Source organism: Mustela putorius, unplaced genomic scaffold (genome assembly GCF_011764305.1).
Source record: "Mustela putorius furo isolate JIRA1106 unplaced genomic scaffold, ASM1176430v1.1 tig00003858_pilon_pilon_pilon, whole genome shotgun sequence".
In the NCBI taxonomy this organism is placed as follows: domain Eukaryota; kingdom Metazoa; phylum Chordata; class Mammalia; order Carnivora; family Mustelidae; genus Mustela; species Mustela putorius.
The window spans coordinates 9122222-9142891 of NW_025422010.1; the positions used below are offsets into that span (position 1 = coordinate 9122222).

The 20670-nt window shown below is 33.9% G+C and overlaps 1 protein-coding gene across 8 annotated transcripts in view; it reads right to left on the minus strand.

Moving 5' to 3' along the window:
* ANKRD12 (ankyrin repeat domain 12) overlaps window positions 1-20670 on the minus strand; it is a 122438-nt gene that overhangs the window by 57781 nt on the left and 43987 nt on the right. For 6 of the 8 annotated variants that reach the window (XM_004742716.3, XM_013051383.2, XM_004742715.3 and 3 more), the window contains 4 exons: window positions 15502-15570; window positions 11277-11423; window positions 7054-7254; window positions 3604-3746 (listed from right to left, as the gene is read on the minus strand). In XM_004742716.3, coding sequence (XP_004742773.1) covers window positions 3604-3746; window positions 7054-7254; window positions 11277-11423; window positions 15502-15570 — 560 coding nt within the window. The remainder of the gene's footprint in view (window positions 1-3603; window positions 3747-7053; window positions 7255-11276; window positions 11424-15501; window positions 15571-20670) is intronic. The other 2 variants (XM_045065375.1, XM_045065377.1) reach the window with 1 other exon arrangement.

A 20670-nucleotide genomic window follows, 5' to 3' on the forward strand; every position in this document is an offset into this window, starting at 1 on the left:
ATTCATCCAGCTAAAAAAAGAAACGCTGCATATAATGCCAGACTTGCTAAAAAGATACCAAATCCTCTCCTCTTCTTTTATCACTATCCCTGCTCTAGTCAGTAGGAAAACATTGTATGAGGACATTTTTTTAAAGGGCATTTCTTGACCTTATACTGGATGCAGTTCACTTGGGATTAGGTCACCATGAAAATAAAGTTTTACCTGAATGTCAGGAGTTTGGGTTTACATAGACCAGTGTTTGACTCTTGCCTAGAGAAACCTGAGAAGGAATAGTTGATTGGATTTGCTCTGATAAGCAAGGAAGGAGGGCAGTCCGAGAAACAGATCTGCGTGCTCACTACTGGTAGGAAATGGTGTGTGTTTCTCTGGGTTGTGCCTGTACTGTTGGGTTAGAGTGGAGGGACAACTGCATATGGATCAACAGGGCCAGGCAATGTTAACAGTACCAGGCAGAAGCTTCCATCTGAAGTTTATAGTGGATGTTGTGCACTGCTCAGATACCCTCTTCTAGAATGAAATACTCCTACCTGCAGATGCTCGGAGTACTGTTCACTAACAACTGCTAAGTTCTTCACCAGGAACTGCCATGGCCAAAGGGAGTGGCAGCACTAAAGGGATGTGTCTCCTTGCCATCAGCAGCTTGCATCCCCCCATGTGTGGGCATACAGACCTAACCCTTACCTCAAATCAGAGCATCTCAGAAGTGCATCCTAGTATCAAGGACTCCCTGTGAAACTAGCTAAAGCTTAGGCACACCTGCATTGCAGCTCAGCTTCTCCCTTTGTTCTATGCTGTTCCTGTCACATCCTTCCAGGTGTTGTTCCTGAGATCACATCCCTCTTTTCTCCCATCCTCTGTAATCACCTGCAGATTTCTGTTTCAGGTTCCCAGGGCACCCAACCTATAGTATATGTGAGAGTGGTCCTAGGTGCAGACTCTAAAAACTCTAAACCAGGATTTCTGAACTGGATTGCACGCTGGCTGCCATGAGATGGAGTACTGACAGTCCTGGCATATGGCAGTCATGTAACTGTTCAAGCTTTCAGGCCTTTAAGAGGTCCCAGGGAAGTACTAATTGTAATGACTGCTTCTCTTCTCTTCTCACAACCAGGAAAAAGCACCTTCTCCAACCCTGAAGAAGAGGTTTTTCTCAAAATAAGAGTAAGTTTCTGGGTTTAGATAGCACGGTGGAGAACAATTTAATGGTATTTTACTGTAAGTCAGGAAGACTGAATAAAAGTTTCTCTAAGACAGAGTAAGTTTACAGTCTCCCCTCACTACAGCTGAACAAAAACCCCTCCTATGTTTCGCTTTCTGAAATGCTAGAGAACATTCTTATGTCATCCAGACAGGAAGGTAGAATATGTTTTCTGGAGGAACTACCTGTCTCAAGAGAAGGACCTACAAATACAGACATTTAGGAGACTTCTGACAAAACAGCCATCTTGTTCACCAGATAGACTACAGAGAAGCCCACCAGCCAATAAGCTCTGTATATTACATGTCTTGTCAAGCAGGCATTTTAAAGCTTCATTCAAATATGAGTGAAGAGAAGTTAACAGAAGATTTTTTTTTTTTTTAAGATTTTATTTATTTATTTGACAGACACAAGTAGGCAGAGAGAGAGGAGGAAGCAGGCTTCCTGCCAAGCAGGGAGCTCGATGTGGGACTCAATCCCAGGACTCTGGGATCATGACCTGAGCCAAAGGCAGAGGCTTTAACCCATTGAGCCACCCAGGTGCCCCCAGATCTTTAATGTGAGAAATACACCAAATCAGAGCAACAATGTGAAGGGTTTGGGGGAAATCTGTGACTATGCTGGAATTAGAGCAAACCATTTAATTAGTATCTTCAGAGAGTTAAGATGGACACCTAGAACTGGAAATTTCATGGAGAGACTGAGAATCCCAGATGGGATTAACGGTAAAGCAGTATTTCAGGATAGCATCTATGCTACAGATCTAGAAAGCAACTAGTTCCAATTAGATCAGGATACAAGATATCTTATATACAGTGATAAGAGAAATCCTACAGGTAGTTCTGAAAAACAGTTAAGTTACCAAAACTATAATGAGGTGTCCTCTCACACCTGTCAGAATGACTAGTATCAAAAAGACAAGAAATAACATGCTGGTGAGGATGTGGAGAAAGGAAAACCTGCTGCACTGTTGGTGGGAATGTAAATTGGTGCAGACACTATGAGATATGGTGTGGGGGTTCCTCAAAAATAAAAAATAAATGACCACATGATCCAGGAAAAAAATAAACAACAGTTAAGTTGATCAATGTGCTTTACCTTATTTAGAAGCATTTTAGAGTTATGTCAGAGAGAGTAAAGAAGAACAAAAATAGATGCATGGAAAACTAAGTAACAAAAAAAAAAAAAGAAAAAGAAAAAAAAAGAACAAGGCAATGTGTTAACCCAGGTAATAAAAAATCCAAAAAATAAAACACAATTATAGATAGTACAGTGTAGACTAGACAGTATAGAGTCTATTGAATCTCTGGTCAACAATAAAATCCTTTACAGGAGATCAATAAATAATAACTAAAAATTAAAAAACAAGACAGCTTCATCTTGTTAGAAATAGAGTTAACCACTAGAAGAAACACCTACAACAGTGGCTTTTGGTGAAAGATACTGGGAAATGGGAAAGAACGGGAGGGACCTAATTTATTTATTTATTTATTTTATGGTTATCTTTAAAAGCTGAACAGTACTCTTCAACTTTCTAAACTATGTCCAAATATTCTTTGACAAAAGTAAAAATTACGTAAAGAGAAAACCTACTTATCTGAAACACGAAATCCTGCTTTAGAATCACTGCTAATAGTGCTCCAGGTTGATTTGTTCTCATTGCAAGCAGATTACTGCAATGCAATTAAGTATTAAACACACTTAAAAGATGAGTTTCATTACAACAAAGATGGGTTTAGCTTTGATAACAAGATGTCAAAGACTGAAAATGCAAATGGATCTTAAAACCTACCATGATTAATAAAACTACATCAAAACAAATTAAACATGGTGTTCAAAGATGCCATTAATTTGTAAGCATATATAATCAGATATATGCTTACATATATAATATACATATACATATATATGCTTAAATATATAATCATGTCTATGTTTTATCACTATACACATAAGTCATCTGAATCTATTAAATAAATAATGTCTGCTAAAATTCAGGAATGAAGGTTGTATAGCAAAAGACCATAATATTAATAAGCCTAAAAAATATATACAGGCAGGGGGACTCAGTGAAGTTTTTATTTTAAGTAAATTCTGCTTTTTATATCTAGTTATCTGACAGTAGAAAATTTTCTACTTATAGCCCTGCAATAAAAATTTTGCCAACCTGTTTAATTAACTGTCAAGTTATACAGATTTTATGAAAAGATAATGCTATATCTGACTATGATAGGAATTAGCAATTAGAAGGCAGAAAAAAGGGAAAATAAAACATAGATGAGCTGACCAGGCATTCAGGGAAATAGGAAATGAAACAGTATGACTAAAAACTGAATGAACTAAGTGACTCTGGGTTGAATTACTATTTTGCAAATGTGTATTGATTTTTCTATCATACTTACATCTCTGTGCCCACTGCTAGCAGAATCATGGAGTGGAGTGTCATCATCTAATCCTTGTGTGTTAACATCTGCTCCAGCTGCTATAAGTATCTTAGCAACATCATAATATCCAACGTTGCAAGCTTCATGCAATGGTGTCCAGCCTAAAGTGAGAATATTAATTTAACATATGGTTAATTTGTACTAATTCAAAATATGTGTTTTATACACATAACTATGTGAGATATATTGATTCCAATGTACACAGTAAAGAAGGAAAAACGAATGATGAACAAGCTATTGGAACACCGCCTATTCTACAGAAAGTTCATTTATGTTAATATTTCCACTGGGGCTAAATTATTTTACCAATATAGTAAACGTTTAAGTTTATCCCACCACAAACTTGCTGTAATTTATAACAATCATCTGAACTATGGAAAAATAAGAAAATAAAAATATTAATAAGCTTGTTAGGGGATTTCAACAAACAAAAGCCCCTATGTTTAAGGGTTCTCATCTTTTCCAGACTTAATACCTACTTTAACTAAAATAAATTTACCATTGCAGTAACTGTGATGATTTAAAAGAAGTTACATGTTCATGAAAGAAAAACTAGAAAACAAAAAATACAAAGCAGTAAAGAAGCATCACCCATAATTCCACCACCCAGCTACAATAATTTCAAGACTCTTGTCTAACTCCTACCTTCTCGCCCTCATATATATATTTATATATATATATATAAAATAAAACTGACTTCTCTCCCTCATATATATGTAAACATATGTATATATAATATATAATAAATGAAATACATAAAATAAAAAAATTATATATAAAATAAAATTCTCTCCCTCATATATATTTATATATAAATATATATTTATATATAATAAATAAAAATAAACATATAATAAATAAAAATAAATAAAATAAATACATATAAAATAAATTTATATATAAATATATAAAAGTAATAAATTAATTAATTTTTGAAAGGTAGGCTCCATGCCTGGTGTGGAGCTCAACACGGGGCTTGAAGTCATGATCCTGAGGATCAAGACCTAAGCAGAGATCAGAAGCTGGACAGTCAACTAATGAAGCCACCCAGGTGCCCATAAATTTGTAATTTCAAAATAAAAATGGGAAAGTTGTTTAACACTTTCACTGCAGTGAAAATAATCTCTCATGTCATTATACTTTTCTACAACACAGTATAACACTGATTGATATGCCATAATTTATTTAAGCAAGATCCTATTACTGGGCATTTAGATTATTTCTAATTTTTTTTTAAAAGCTTTTATTTATGTATTTGAGAGACGGAGCATGCACAAGCAGGGGGTAATGGCAGGGCGTTAGTGGGGTGGGAGAAGCAGGTTCCCCACAAAGCTGGCAGCCTGATATGGGGACTGATTCCAGGACCGTGCATGGGATTATGACCTATAGGCAGATGCTTAACTAACTGAGCCACCTAGGTACTCCAGATTATTTCTAATTTTTAAAATATTAAAAACAACGCTGCAACAAATATCCTTACAACTAAATATTCATGCATAGCCATTACTAAATATTTAAGGTAAGTCTCCAGAAGTGGAATTGTTAGATCAAAGTACTTTTTGGTTTCTGATATATAATACCAAATTTTCTTCTTGAATGGATGCTATGCATTTTAAGTTTCATTCTTTAAAGTAGACCTTGTTCACTGCACTTCTGTCCACTCACATCAAATACAGAAATAAATTCCAGGTGTATTCTAATAGGGCTCTATGTAAAAGCAAAACAAAAACAAAGTTCAGAAATGAGGAAATAGGGGGTATAATTTTATAATAAAGGAACAGAGATGGACTTAACTGATATTACATAAAAAATTGAAACTTCAGTACAATAAACAACATTGAAGTGAAAATTCAAACATAGCCACGGACAGTGAAAACCTTTACATATTTGATAGAGAATTAAAACCTACACTAAACAAAGGGCTCTTACATATTAATAATACTGTCATAAGACAAATGGGCAGAAGACTCCACCTGTCAAGTCACAACACACACATAAACTAAAGGTATGCACTAGAAAAAAATTCACAGTCACTATAGATTAAGAAAATACAAATAGTCTTTTTTCATTTGTCAGATTGTTAATAAATTGATAATATCCAGTTTTAGTGAAGATGTGATGAAAAGGGTTCTTTTGTATACTCTTGATGATAGTGTAAATTGATAAAAAAAAGATTTTGGGGGGATACCACCTTACTGTATTTACAAAAATTTTAAATATGCATCCCCTTAACAGTTTCCATTCTGTAACTATAACTATAACTATACACTTCTTTCTTTCTTTTTTTTAAATTAATTAATTTATTTTCAGCATAACAGTATTCATTATTTTTTCACCACACCCCATGCTCCATGCAATCCGTGCCCTCTATAATACCTACCACCTGGTACCCCGACCTCCCACCCTCTTTCTTTCTTTTTAAAAATATTTTATTTATTCATTTGAAAGAGAGACAGAAAACATGAATGGGGGAGGGGGGAGAAGCAAAGGGAGAAGCAAGCAGCCTCCCCACTGAGCCAGGAGCCCAATGACATGGGGCTTGATCCCTGGACCTGGAGATCATGACCTTAGCCAAAGGCAAGTACTTAACCATCTAAGCCACCAGGTGCCCTTATACACTTATTTCTACAGGAGGGTTCACTCAAGTATTGTCCACGGAATCTATATTATAGAATAGTATGCAGCTGTTGAAATGAACAAAACAGAACTACCTATATGTACTGAGAGAAATATCTGCAAGAGATTAAGTAAAAAAGGCAGGTTGTAGAACTACAGACTGATAATATAGATGGAATGATTTGATTTTTTTAAAAAAGTCTATATACAAATAAATGTTCATTTTATGTATACATAATAAAAATGCACAGAAAGGATAACCTCCGAATTGTTAACAATAGTTCTGTGGCAAAAAAAGAAAACTGTACTGTAGTATGTGAAACTCAAGGGAATCTCTATATTGGTCCCTGAATGCTTTTACTGTTTGAATTCTTCACAGTAAGAATGTACTGGTATGGTATTTGAGTAATTAAAATGAAACACCACTATGCTCTCTTCAAGTCCTCATGCTCAAGTGAATAAATGTTCTTTTAAGACTTACGAATGAATTAACACTTTGAAAACATCATATAGCTCTAATTCATCTAGAATAGAACCTAAACTGGGTAAAGAATTTTATGGCAGTATGTCAACTAAAATAGAAGTTTAATATTTAAAAATCTGAATAGTTCTTGACTTGGAATTGCAGCAGAGGATCAGGGTTTTAAGTACATAGTCCAAAAGAATTTTGCAATGAAGTACACTTTTAGAAAACTTGTTTCAGCAAGAATATTGGAATACAGATTATAACAAGACTCTGTCTAACTGATAAATTTTAGTTCCTGAGCATTAGTCCTTAATTACTAATCTTACCTGCAAAATCTTTCACGTTCACATTTGCCCCTAAACTTATTAATTCTTTGACTTGTTTCACATCTCCTCGAATAGCTGCCATGTGTAAAGGAGTTTCACCACGTTCATTTCTTTTATTAACTTTATCTTTTTGTCGAGATGAGGAACTGGGATTTTTCTTCTGGGCTGGTGTTGTTTGTGATGGATGATTTGGTGTGGAATCTGTAAGAAAAAAGGAAACTAATGAAAGTTCTAAGGCTAAATATTTTGCATGTTCATTGAAAGTTTTGTAATGTGCAATTTCCTGGAATGGGGGGAGTATCTTCTCACTCTCACACTCCAAAATGTGGTTTACATGATATATTAATAATTTATCCAAATACATGGAGTAGGTCTTCCTTTAGGGTCATCAAATATTGCATGAGTAAATTTAGAAAAAACGTTTTATTCTGTCAATTCATAAAATTGGCTTGAAGTGATAAAGTATCAAGTATGTGCCCTAAAAATGTTTGTTCAATGATTAACTTGATAAACCAGGAAAAAAACAACAACAATGTATTTTTCATGGCATGTTATTCTATTATTCCAACACCTAGATGAAATGACACTGAAGGATAGAGTTCACACTTCTAACTCAAAGTATTAGAATTCCATTCTGATATTAAATGCCAACTGAGGTCATGGATGATTTTAGCATAAAAATGAAGCTTAAGATGTGTAAGAAATAAGGACAGTCTGGGAAGGGCTTTAAAAAGGGGGCTGATAAAAGAGAAAAAAATATTTCTGTGGTTTGATTCTCTTCCTTTGATTTTCTGTTCCAGTGTTCATACCAAAAACAAAATATTAAACAAGATGATGCCCAAAGTTTTCCCTCTTGTCCCAATTTCAGAACTACTGGGAAAAAAAAAAACAAACACAAAATAGGTTTTTTAATCAGTTAAGGATTCCAGACATATGTATCATGTTAATAATTAATTCTGAAAATTTACAACAATTTAAAAGAAACAACTATTCTAAGAGAAAAAAACTCTATGGAAAATAAATTTCCAGCATATATGATTTTCTTGCAAACAGACATTATTAGAGCACTAAAGTACTATCATTCTTTCCTCAATAAGAAAAAAGTTTAAAATTTACATTTTGGATTTTAAAGTATACTGCATCAGTAACAGTTTCCTCTCTGTACTACTCCATAAGAGCAAGGATAGCTGTCTATCTTATTCATTACCGTTTGTCAACTGTTTAGATGACTTCTTGGCACATATGAAATGAACAATAAATGAATTTTCTTATAATTTTTTTTTAAAGATGTTATTTACTTATTTGAGAGAACATGAATAGTGGGAGGGGCAGAGGGAGAAGCAGGCTCCCTGCTGAGTGTGGAGCCTGACACGGGGATTGATCCTAGGACCTCAAGATCATGACCTCAGCTAAAGTCAGATGCTTAACCAACTGAGCCACCCAGGTGCCTCATGAATTTTATTATGATCTTTACAGTCAAATTATTTATTAAGAAAATTAGCTGTTCAACTTCTTAAAAATGAAATGTACTTGTTATTTCATACAACTTGCAAGGAATTAATTCATATAAAATCTTATTAGCCATTTCAAAGTAATATTCCCATACATAAAATAACGGTATCATCCATAATGGCAATCAGGTTAAACATAACATAAACATGGAAAATTAATTATGTAATGGATAAAATAATAAACCCTAAAAACTGCAAGAATGTTTATATTTTGGCAAACAGCTCTGTATTTCAAAAGCTTTCCACTCTAGTTCTACATATAATACAGTTGGCTAAAAATCCTTAAATGAAAAGAATCAACTGCATTATAGTGTGATCTTACTTATATTTTAAAACACAAACAGCACAGGGCGCCTGACTGGCTCAATCAGTGGCTCAAGTTGTGAGTTCAAGCCCCATGTTGGGGGTTGAGTTTACTTAAAACAACAACAACAACAACAACAACAAAATCACAAAACAAAAAAATACAAACTACAACAAAAGGTATGCATTTGCATGTTCATGCCTAGAAAATTTCTAGAAGAAATACTGGAGATGAGGTAAGATTAACTTTTTTGCCTTTTAATTTATCCTAAGAATAAAGGTTCCTGGTATTAAGAAAATCAGTTTTTAAAAGTAAAAATCTCCAATGCCTGGGTGGCTCAGTTGGTTAAGCGTCTGCCTTTGGCTCAGATCATGATCCTGGGGTCCTGCAATCGAGTCTCACATCAAGTCCCACATCATCGGGCTCCTGGCCTCATCAGGGAGCCTGCTTCTTCCCCTGCCTGTTCTCCCTGAAGCTCTCCACGCTTCTGCTCTCTCTGACAAATAAATAAATAAAATTTAAAAAATAAATAAAGGATTAAAAAATATAAATAAAAAATAAAAGTCTTCTCGGGGTACCTAAGTGGCTCAGCTGGTTAAGTGTCTGACTCCTGATTTTGGCTCGGGTAATGATCTCAGGGTAAGGAGATTGAGCCCATCACCGGGCATGGAGCCTGCTTAAGACTCTCTCTCCCTGGGTGCCTGGGTGGCTCAGTGGGTTAAGCCACTGCCTTCGGCTCAGGTCATGATCTCAGGGTCCTGGGATCTAGTCCCACAGTGAGCTCTCTGCTCAGCAGGGAGCCTGCTTCCCTCTCTCTCTCTCTCTCTGCCTGCCTCTCCATCTACTTGTGATTTCTCTCTGTCAAATAAATAAATAAATAAAATCTTAAAAAAAAAAAAAAAAAAAAGACTCTCCCTGTCTGCCCTGCTCATTAACCTCCAACCCTGGCTCATACATACTTGCTCTCTCAGAAAAATTTAAAAAATATAAGTCTTCTAACTATTAAATCTGACACGAAGTTAACATTTTATAGAAACATTTAAAGTTTTAACAATGTATACTATCTTTAATTTGGCTATAGTCTTTCAGAAATTGGGGGTGGAAAGGTAGGAGAATAACCTTAAACAACATTCTTTTACTTAAAAAAGCGGGAAGCCCTAAAACTTGTTTATCAGTAAAAGATATCAGATATACCACGATTTGATGGAAACTACAATACACAGAAACTAAGAATTTTACTGTGTTATCCCAGGTTTTTTTTTTTTTTAAAGAGCCAATATGAGAAAACTTCATTAGAGAAACTGTCCTTTTCAATGCATTTTATCAGGGTCTTGTCACATGACCCAAAATCTTATATAAAGATTTCCTGAATTCAGAGCCAAAAGAATTTTTTTTCTCTAGACAAAATGGATTTACTTTATCAGTCAATAAGAACTGCACAACTTAAAATTTTTTTGTATTGTTGCCAGAATGCATTCAATGCTCAATAGTAATTACCATTTCAGTCCAGCGACCTGGATTTCATCTACCTTTTTGTAGCTCCTTTTAATTAATTAGCAGGTTGGGTGGTTTGCTCCCTTATTGTTTTGGTTCTGCTGTAACCCATCTAATTATTTTTGGAGGACATAGTATTGGAATACCCCCCCACACACACACACACACATACATGTAGTATATCACCTTAACTGGAAGTCTGCAACGCAATACAATATAAATTTACACAGTATGCTGCAGACTTTTTTTTTTAAGATTTTATTTGTTTGACACAGAGAGAGACAGTGAGAGAGGGAACACAAGGAGAGTGGGAAAGGGAGAAGCAAGCGTCCTGTCCACCAGGGAGCCCATTGCCGGGCTTGATCCCAGCACCCATAGCCTGAGATGAAGGCAGACACTTAACAACTGAGCCACCTGGCACCCTGACATTTTCCTTTTAAAATAATTCAGATCCCGAACAAAAAAACATGGATTACACTACTGCATAATAGTACTCATGTGATAAGATTATCTGTTTATCAGGAGGGTGCTACCAAACTTAAAAGTAAACTATAAACCTAGAAGCAGCTTTACAGAAACTGTGGTTAAGACTCTTTAGTACGGTGAAAGCACACAGTGCTACAATGGATTTCTCAAGTTGACAGACCATTTCTAAATGACCCATTTTAGTTGAAAAGTATTTACTGAATGTTCTCTAAATGCAATGATCCCTGCTCTTGTATAGATCCTTATTTGGACATGACAGACAATTATCATGCAAATAAATGTAAAATTACAAACATGTTAATAAGAAATTTTTATTAAATCCAAGAAAAAGATTTTAAAATTAAAAGTTTAAAGTAGTTAACTGTTAAAATAAGGATAGAAAGTCTGAGTAAAACTAAGAATACATATGTACTCAAAGATGGTGTCACCTGGACTGTTGTCTCTTGCTGTCATCTGCATAAGAAGTGCCATCTGCTTCCGCTCAGAGAGTGGATAACCAAAAAGAATACTAACTGGTGTGGACTTCTTATTTCCAGCTTCCTTTTTTGTTTTCTTCTTTTCTGGACCTTCTTTCTCTGGAATTATTAATAAACATGTAAGGATTTGAAATAAACGTAAGCTTTGAAAAGCAAAACATAAAAAACTTAAAAAAAACCAGATGCTATACATGTATATGAGAAACATGTGCAATATACAGACTAGTAGTATGCTGACAAAAGAGCACTAGACTTTTATCATATGAACAATTTCTTTCTGAATGTCTTGAAATTAATACATTAATTCTACTATTTTCTGAAAATTAAGAGCATTTGGAAATTCATTCCTTGTCAAATCTGTATTTTAATGATCTGTTCTTTTAAAATTTAACTTTTTCAATAATATTTCAAACATTCCTTAGTATTTCATTTTTGAAACTTCTTTCATTCATTATAATTTTACTCTTAATTACTGCTAAGCCCTTACAGCAATGTTCCTTCAAATTACTTCCCGAATTCCACTAATGATTTGTACAGTCTTCTAACAAAGTGAGTATTTAAGACAAGACTCATCACACGAAGTAATTATTGTAAAAAAGCAAAGGATCACTTTATTCCAGACACAGGATAGCTGAACATGGAATGATATTAATCAAAGCTAAAACTGAGCATTATATTAAAGATTTCTGTGTGTATGTAGGTATGTGGGGGTGTTTAACAGAGATTCTGCAAAGATCCAAAATGTCTAAGGACTTTTTTCAAAAAGATTTGACCCATCAAAAAAAAAAGCCAGCTTTTAGGCTGAGTTATTTGGGAAATCTTTTGCCAATACAGTCAGCATCAAGTCCCAGGAATTTCAGATAAACTGGATTCTATAAGTCAAAGAGATACAAGTATCTCTTGTAGGACTTCTCTGGGAGACAACTCAGGTGAGAGTTAATGCAGAGGGTCTGCTGGTTAACTGTCTAGGTATCTATTTCTTGGGAAATCCTATATAAATAATTGAGATTTACTGATCTAGGTTTGAAGGTCCCTGCAAAGATGGGCTGCAGAAATAAATAAGTAAAATTTTTAAATAAGTATAAAACACAGCAGAAATGGTAGAAGGGTATAGGTTCAATAGTCAATATTGCATTTTTTTAAGGCAGATGTGGCCAGCAAATAGACTACTCCAGGAGATCATAAGCATTTATTAATCTAGCAAGTTTCAAGAAACCAGTAAGAGCTTGATATTATTTAAATATTATTATTATTTAGGGCATAAGAACTTAAAATAGTAATTCTTGCAGTTAATTCGAATACAATGGCTGGTATGCTAATGGTCTAGTTAATTCGAATACAATGGCTGGTATTCTAATGGTCTAGAAAAATTAAGAGATCAGAATATTCTGTTGCCCACAAATCATAGTCAAACTTCAATAGCTCCAAAATGTCTACTTATTGATATTTTACATAACAAAAACAAAAAACCTGATTTACTTAAGTCAGCCTTTAATAGTTCTAATACATTCTTTTATTTTTCCAATTCCTCTTTTCATTATCATTAATGGCCTGACTTAGTATAAATCCAGTTTCAGCACAGTGTTTCACCTAACTTACTAAATTTGTTCATTAAAAGTCCCTAACAGGTATTTCAAAGAAGCTGATTTTTTTTCTGAAACATTTACTTTCTTCTAATAATGTTCTGTATGCTTTGGTTCTCTCATATTTAACGAGGAATCATAATTACTGTTTTAATGATTTTCCATCTAAATAACAAATCCTTAAATATAAGGAATGTACTTAGCTAAAATTAAAATATTTAAACATAAAAATTTTATAAGAAGTAGAATTTTTTAGAAAGAAGTAAAGTTTAATAACTGGAGGAAACAAAATGAAGAAAATGTACATAGAATCTATCCTTAAAATATTTTCTAAAATTTGGGGGAGAATATTGTATTTGCAAAATAATGGACTTTCCACTTTTCTTATGGCATTTTCATGCAATGTTTTAAAAAGAATATGCTCTGAAGTGATACGCAGCCAGCTGACAGGAAAAAGTGAGATACTTATAAATTCATTTTAGCATTCTAGCTGCCAAACGATCGGAGACATAATGATTACATTTTGGAAACGAATATAATTGTACATGTTCCAAATAGTCAAGCAAAAAATTCAAATTAGATACTAGCATCCAATCTGAACTCTTTCTTTAATTGAGTTTTCTTAGTCATTTGTCTGAGTTCATGTTTTACATGAGACAGGAAAAGAAGGTAAGAAAACAGATGCTGGTAGCTACACTAGAGATAACTATGTACCATTCTTCAAAATTTTATTATATTAGTATGTCCCAAAGTATGTTTTTCAAGTTTTAAGATTCAATGAAACTCTATCTAGGATGTATTCTGTGAAGAAGTTGTTTTCTGATCTGTCATAAATAAAAATCTATAAATCTGACAAAGTTTGGTGTTTCTCAAATATAACTGAAATATGTATTTATTTGTCCAAATAATGGATCAGAATTTTAAAATTTAAATGCAGGAATACTGACAGGTGCTCATTTAGCACAGTCTCCTACAGACTTGAGATTCCACTGAGCCATTCAAGAGATTTTTAAAGAAAAATCCAAGTGCTTTACTTAAGACTAAAGCAAAACAGAGAAATGGATTTTCAACAATCCAAAATTCTTTATTTCATTTCAGGGTTCAGAGAAACTTAAGAAATACAGATATGTCTCTGTCTTATAATTGTGAAAATTAATGCTTTCTTTTCAGGACTTGTCAAAATAAACAGAAAGGTCAACACTGTCACATCTCAAGTGTAGAGTACATTAAGTAGAAGAGACACAATTTCTTTCTTGGGGAACTGGCTCATAATCCAGTGTCTCAGAAACGGAAGAATATGATACTTCCCCACAAAGCAGTCACTGTGGAAGGAATGGGGCAATGGAGCTATAACTCAACAGGGATGTATATATTTCAATTCTGAGAAAAAATGCTGTCCTTGCTCCCCAGTTCTAAAGCAACTACACATATCTCTAAAAGTTAGAGGTGTGTGTATCTTTTGATTTCCAGCACTGATACTCAAATCATGAATGGTTTCATCCCAAATAGCTCTTTCAGGTACACCCAGGCCTTGGGGAGTTCTGGTGTTAGAAAAGTATACCTAACTCCACAGTAAGTGCAGGCTTTTTAAAAATTTTGATAATCAAATACTACAGACTCATCAGCTCAATTAATAGCTTTCAGGATAATTTTAACAATAAATATTTAGTTTTATACCACCTTTACCCAAACCCCACAAATTTATAAAATAATAAAAAACTATACCCAAACAGAAGGTTTCTTTCAATTTTTTATATCTAAATGTCATAAGCTGAAAGCTGGACACTTGGGACACCCAGGGACTAAATAATATTTTCCATCATAAAAAAGTTAAGAGATAAAAATGTAAGCCCATTAAAAAAAAGGATAATCAAAATAATTAATTAGTTTCACATACTAGATAGTATTTATATATATTCTCCTGTATTCTTCTATCTGGAGCAATTATGAAGCATAATACTTGGTGCCACAAATAAAGCTATTCCAACACAGTTAATGGTAATGGCATGTCTCCAGGAAAGCTGCTGTTTTAATCCACTGTTAAATTCAACATGGGCAGTGAAGTCAACAGACTAAAGATAGTTCAACCAAAAATTCAAAAAATTAAAAAACAAAAAACAAAAAACAAAAAACTACTGCATGATTAAAGCCTAAGATGGCACTGTTTATCAAGACCAATACACTTGGTATATCTTATGAAGACTTCGTATATCTTATGAAGAGTTGAGAGCAAAAGAGATCAAGAAGGACCTTGGGTGTCTTCCCATAGGGATTGCTACACTGCCAATGGGCTAACTTTTATATTCTTTTCTAGGTGAATGGTGGCCCATAAGTTGTGCTATACAACTACTGAGTGGTGATACAAAGTACTCCTGCTTATAATGTTCACACACAGCATGTGTTGGATATGATGCACTAGATACCTCAAACAAAAACTGGAAAATTCAGTGCCACTCATATAAGTTCACTTATTTAACCAAACATATCTATATACTGGTTTGAAAAGAAGTTATTTATAGTACAATAATTACTTGTAAATGTGAAAAAAAAAAAAAAAACACTGTCTAAACAGGTGCCCCTGATAATCTAATTACCTGAGTATGTCCTGTAAGAAGATATAAGTCTCTCCCCCCAATTTTCACTTGTATGTCCTGGATCTGAATCTACAGAATGAGAAGAGACAGGAGAAAAGAAAAAAAGCACACGAAGGGAAATGCAGAATTCAACAAACCAACATTTTTCAAAAGATCATTAGTTAATCAATGATCTATCATTGTTTGTCCAAAAGATAACTTTTAAAGAAAAGCCAAAAGCACATTTAAAACACAGGTTTGGCTGAAGATTTCAGTTTGGCTAAGATTTCAGTTTTTTCAACTGGCATATTAAAGTTGAGAAAGTCAACCATGCAGTTTGCAATAATAGGTTATTAATGATGCTGCTTTGAGGCTATGTATTTTTTCATACTTTGAATATGATAAAAGAGGCAATATTCTATTACTGTTTTTCTGCTTAGAATTTGTCTTTAGAAAACCTGAATAAAGGACATGAATAAACCCTTTTTGTTCTATGAATGCCAAACTACTCAGAAGACAATGAACACTTTGGACAGCAGTATCACTCTAGACCACAGACCTTTCTATAAATTATATACATTTTGAGTGGTATGAATTACTGCACGGAGCACTACATAAGACCTCTTAGAGAGAAAGCAGCCTAATATCAGAACAAAGTTTATCAGCTAAGATAAGAATATGGAATTCTGCCTAACAATTTATGACAAGTAAAAATATTTCCAATTGACTTCTGGCAGTATGGCCAGAGCAGATACATTTACTTGTAAAACAATATGCCATTTTAACACAATATTATTTTGCTCCTCATATACTCAACTTATTGACATATACTTTTCTTTCTGAAATCATTATTATAGATCTTATTCATGAGTTCAGTTAAGAATAAAGAAACAAGTGTTGGAAAAAAAAAAAAAGAAACCATTTAGGAAATAAAACATAGTATTTGAAACTTTTAAAAATAAACCTGCAAGTTTAGTAATGAGAAGGCTCACTCAACTGAAAGAAATGACTGATAAAATAATATTTAGGCCAATTCTAAGCCAAGTGGGTAAATGGATTCAATGACAAGCCTTTCAATAAATGCTTCTATTTCAAAACTGAACACATTAAGTTAGCAACTAGAAAAATTCCATGATGAATATTTGATATTTCATTTTAAAGACAAGCAAAAATGGCCCCCATGTACCGCAAAGAAAAGAAAAAGCAGCAACCAGTAAGTTGTGCCAACAAATCAAATTAAAGGGGTTACTGAAAGCAGATATATTACTGTGACAGATTAAAGCACAATGGTTAAGGCACTTCTGGGTGGGTCAGTGGGTTGGGCCGCTGCTCGGCTCAGGTTGTGATCCTAGGATCCTCAGATCAAGTCCCGCAAAAGGCTCCTTGCTCAGTGGGAGCCTGCTTCTCTCTCTGCCTCTACCTGCCACTCTGCCTGCTTGTTTTCTCTCTAATAAATAAATAAAATCTTAAAAAAAAAAAAAAAAGAAAGCAATGGTTAAACTGAACTTTAAATTATATTCATAATATAGTGGTATAATAGTTTATTCAAATCTTCCTTTGGTAATGAATTAATCCACTCTGACTCCATACATATTTTGGCTTTTACTCAAATAAGTATGCTTATATTCGGTGCATCTGAATGACTATTCTACTAAGATTTAATTCAGGAGCTGAAGTAAAAGCTTCTGTGTATCTTGTCCCACTTTTCCCTCTGCATTATACTGAGACCAGTACACCCTATGAGGTTTTTGTAAAATACTGAGTGCTAAGCAGAGCAATTCTCTCTCCCTGCTACGTTCTCTGCAGCAAGGCAAGACAAATAATACTTGTATTTTAAAAGCCGTATTTTTAATATTCTGTTTTAGGTTGCAAGAGAGTAAGAGAAAAAAATCAAGAATGATTAAAAAGGTTTGCACTGTGTATCTGAAAAATTTTAAAGTAAAAGTTTTAAAGATGGGGGAGGAACAAGAGAAAATCTGTAATAAGTAATCTCCATGCAAATCATCAAAAGGTGATCATCCTTATTAAGCAAAGCACTGATTTTATTTGCTACTTTAACGTAGTTACCAGAAAAATTATATTTGTTTCCTTTTTTAAAAAGTTCCTCTCTCCAAAAATTGTCTGAGTTCTATTAAACAGGGTAAATCCTTCAATGGCTTCAGGAAAACAGAACTTCTAAGACTGGATGGCAGAGAAGATTTAGTTTACAACATGTAAACAAGCTCCAGAACTGCCATCACGGACTTTGGAAACAGATCATTCTGTGCCTCTTTGGATTTTCTCATGCTGCATTCTCTATACATGCCGAAAGAAAAAAAATTAGTAAGTAATTAAGTAATGCTTACAAAGAGAGAACAAGTATTTTTATAAAAAAGTGAAGGACATTTTATCTTTCTACTTATTTAAACATACAAACTAAAATGATGAAGTACCACTGATTTACCTCTGTAGAACACTGGATCTATCAAACCTAAAGAAAAGCATGTGCCCCCAATGGTATTTGAGGTTAAGGAATATTCATATAGCACTGGCGGCTTTGTACCACTATACATTATTTTGGAAAAAATCATAGAAATATTTAACTCTTAATCCTGTAACCCCACTCCTGAGAATGAATAAGAAAGAATTCAGGGTATAATAAAAATATAATCTGCAAAGATGCTCACACTCATGATGGCACTTTTTGTAACAAAATAATCACAAATTTAGTTTGAAGGCCAAAATTGACTCTCACAGGTACTCTCAAGAAAACTGTTTAGTATTTTCATATCAAGGGACTGTGGCTTCCCCTTGAATGCCATTAGACTAAAAAAGAAAAGAAGTATGATTTTTTTGATTGACAATGCAGAAATAAAGGTAACTCAGGTAGAAACATAACTATTATAGATTAACAGTTTTCAGTTATTAACTACCATACTAAAAACTACATACAGTGTCAGTATTATGAGATGCCTACCCAATATTCATTCTCTCCTTCTTAACAGAAATACTTCAATTTTGATTAGGGTGACAATATGCCCAGCTGAAAGTAGTTAACCTTCCACACTCCCCTGCAACTCGGATAGCCTAACCAATGAGACACAGGCAGAAGAGTTCCTAGGGATGTTGTTTCATCAATAAAAAGGCCAAGTCTCATTGGAAGAAAGATACTTTTTTCATTGGTCCTTCCTCTCCTACTTTCTGCCCAGGAAGAAGTAAAATATTTGTGTGACTATAAAGCAAAATATTAAGAAAAAAGCCCACGTACAAGTTCAGGCTGAGAGAGTAGAACAACAAAAACATCTCAGTCCCTGATGGCATTATTGAACTACTTATACCAACTCTGGACTGCTTATGCTTGGTAATGTAATCTAATTACATTAGATTTTAAAAATCCAATCTGTTTAAGCCAGTGTTAGTCAGTTTTCTGTTTTAATTAACATATCACAAACTGATTTTATATGTTATGTCACTTAAAGATCACAGTTCTCTTAAGATGGTGTGTCATGCACTTTATAGATGAGAAAATCAGAGTTATAAAGGGCTCAAATTTTTTGGCCAGGGCTAACAGGGAACTGAACAGGGACTCAACACTAGTCTGTCAGACTCCAAAGCCTCTGATATTAAACACTATGCTATAATTTACCTCTATTTTACCTATAATTAACTTACAAAAGCTAAAAGTAATAAAAAAGCTGTAGGTATAAAGAATATTTTGTCTTCTAGATAAATAGCTGCTTCCACAGGTGCAATAAGTCACTTTATATATTGGCCCCTTAACATTTCATGGGACAAAATTTATGGGAATTCTCTGATAAGATAGGACAACATGGGATAGATACTGAAATGACAATAAGCAGATATATTAGAGATTTGCTGAAATAAATAGTAGTAGTAGTAGTATGACAGTAGTATGATACAGCTGTAAGGATCCATGACATCAAATTATGCTCTAATTTTCCCCCAAATTTTGTCTAGTCAAGCAATTACTTTTTTTTTTACAGTGTTAACTTTTTTTTTTACTATTTTTTTTTTAATTTTTTATTTTTTATAAACATATATTTTTATCCCCAGGGGTACAGGTCTGTGAATCACCAGGTTTACACACTTCACAGCACTCACCAAAGCACATACCCTCCCCAATGTCCATAATCCCATCCCCTTGCAGTGTTAACTTTTTAAAAAATAAGATTTACTTGAGCGGGGAGGAGGACAGGGAGAGGGAAAGGATCACAAGCAGACTCCATGCTGAGTGCACAGTCCAATTGGGGCTTGATCTCATGATCCTGAGACCATGACCTGAGCTGAAATCAAGAGTTGGAGGCTTAACCAAATGAGCTACCCAGGTGCCCCAGCAGTTATCTTTTTAAAAATTAGTAAATATTAAACAATTAAGAATTAGGAAGTTTAAGAAACACTAGGGGTATCTCAAAATAAAGACTATGAATTACTTATCCATTTGATGGCATTATCGCTGATTTTGGTAACGACTGAGCCTTCTTTGAATAGTATGAGTATCTTTTAAAAAGAATGTGTTTTACAGAAATAATTATGCTAATTATTTTAAAAATTCAAGCCATACAAAAAAACAGAGAAAGTAAAAATGCTCCCAAATCCTGGAAATAAAATATTAACATCTAGTGAGCATTATTCCAAGCATCTCTCTAATATATATAAAAAAAAGGAACTGGCAGGGGTTGGGGGGGAGTGATCAATTTACACACAAACAGAAAAATACATGTGTACTATTTAAAAATAAAAAGCTGAAAGATTTATCTTAATCCAACACAAGAGAAACTAGGGCACCTAGCTGGCTGCTCTTGATCTCAGAGTATGAATTCAAGCCCCACACTGGGCACAGAATTCACTTAAAAAAAGGAAACAAAGAAAAAAGGAAGGAAGGAAGGAAGAAATTAAAGAAACTGCTTCTCCGCTAAAAGAGATATCATATACTAAAATACAAACACATAAATTTATGAAAGAATTTTAAATAAAGATTAAAATTTTTAAGTAATTATTTTATTTCAGTTTTAGACAACATCAGTTATTCTCTGGCTATAAGAGATAATATGAGTAGCATTGCTAACATTTTCTCCTTATTCCCAATTCCCTACCTCTTTTATTTAACCTAAGTCAGGGTTTATATTCAATATTTACATTTTTGTTCTGGGCTCATAATACACCCACTAGATTTAGGCTTAGTTCTACAGT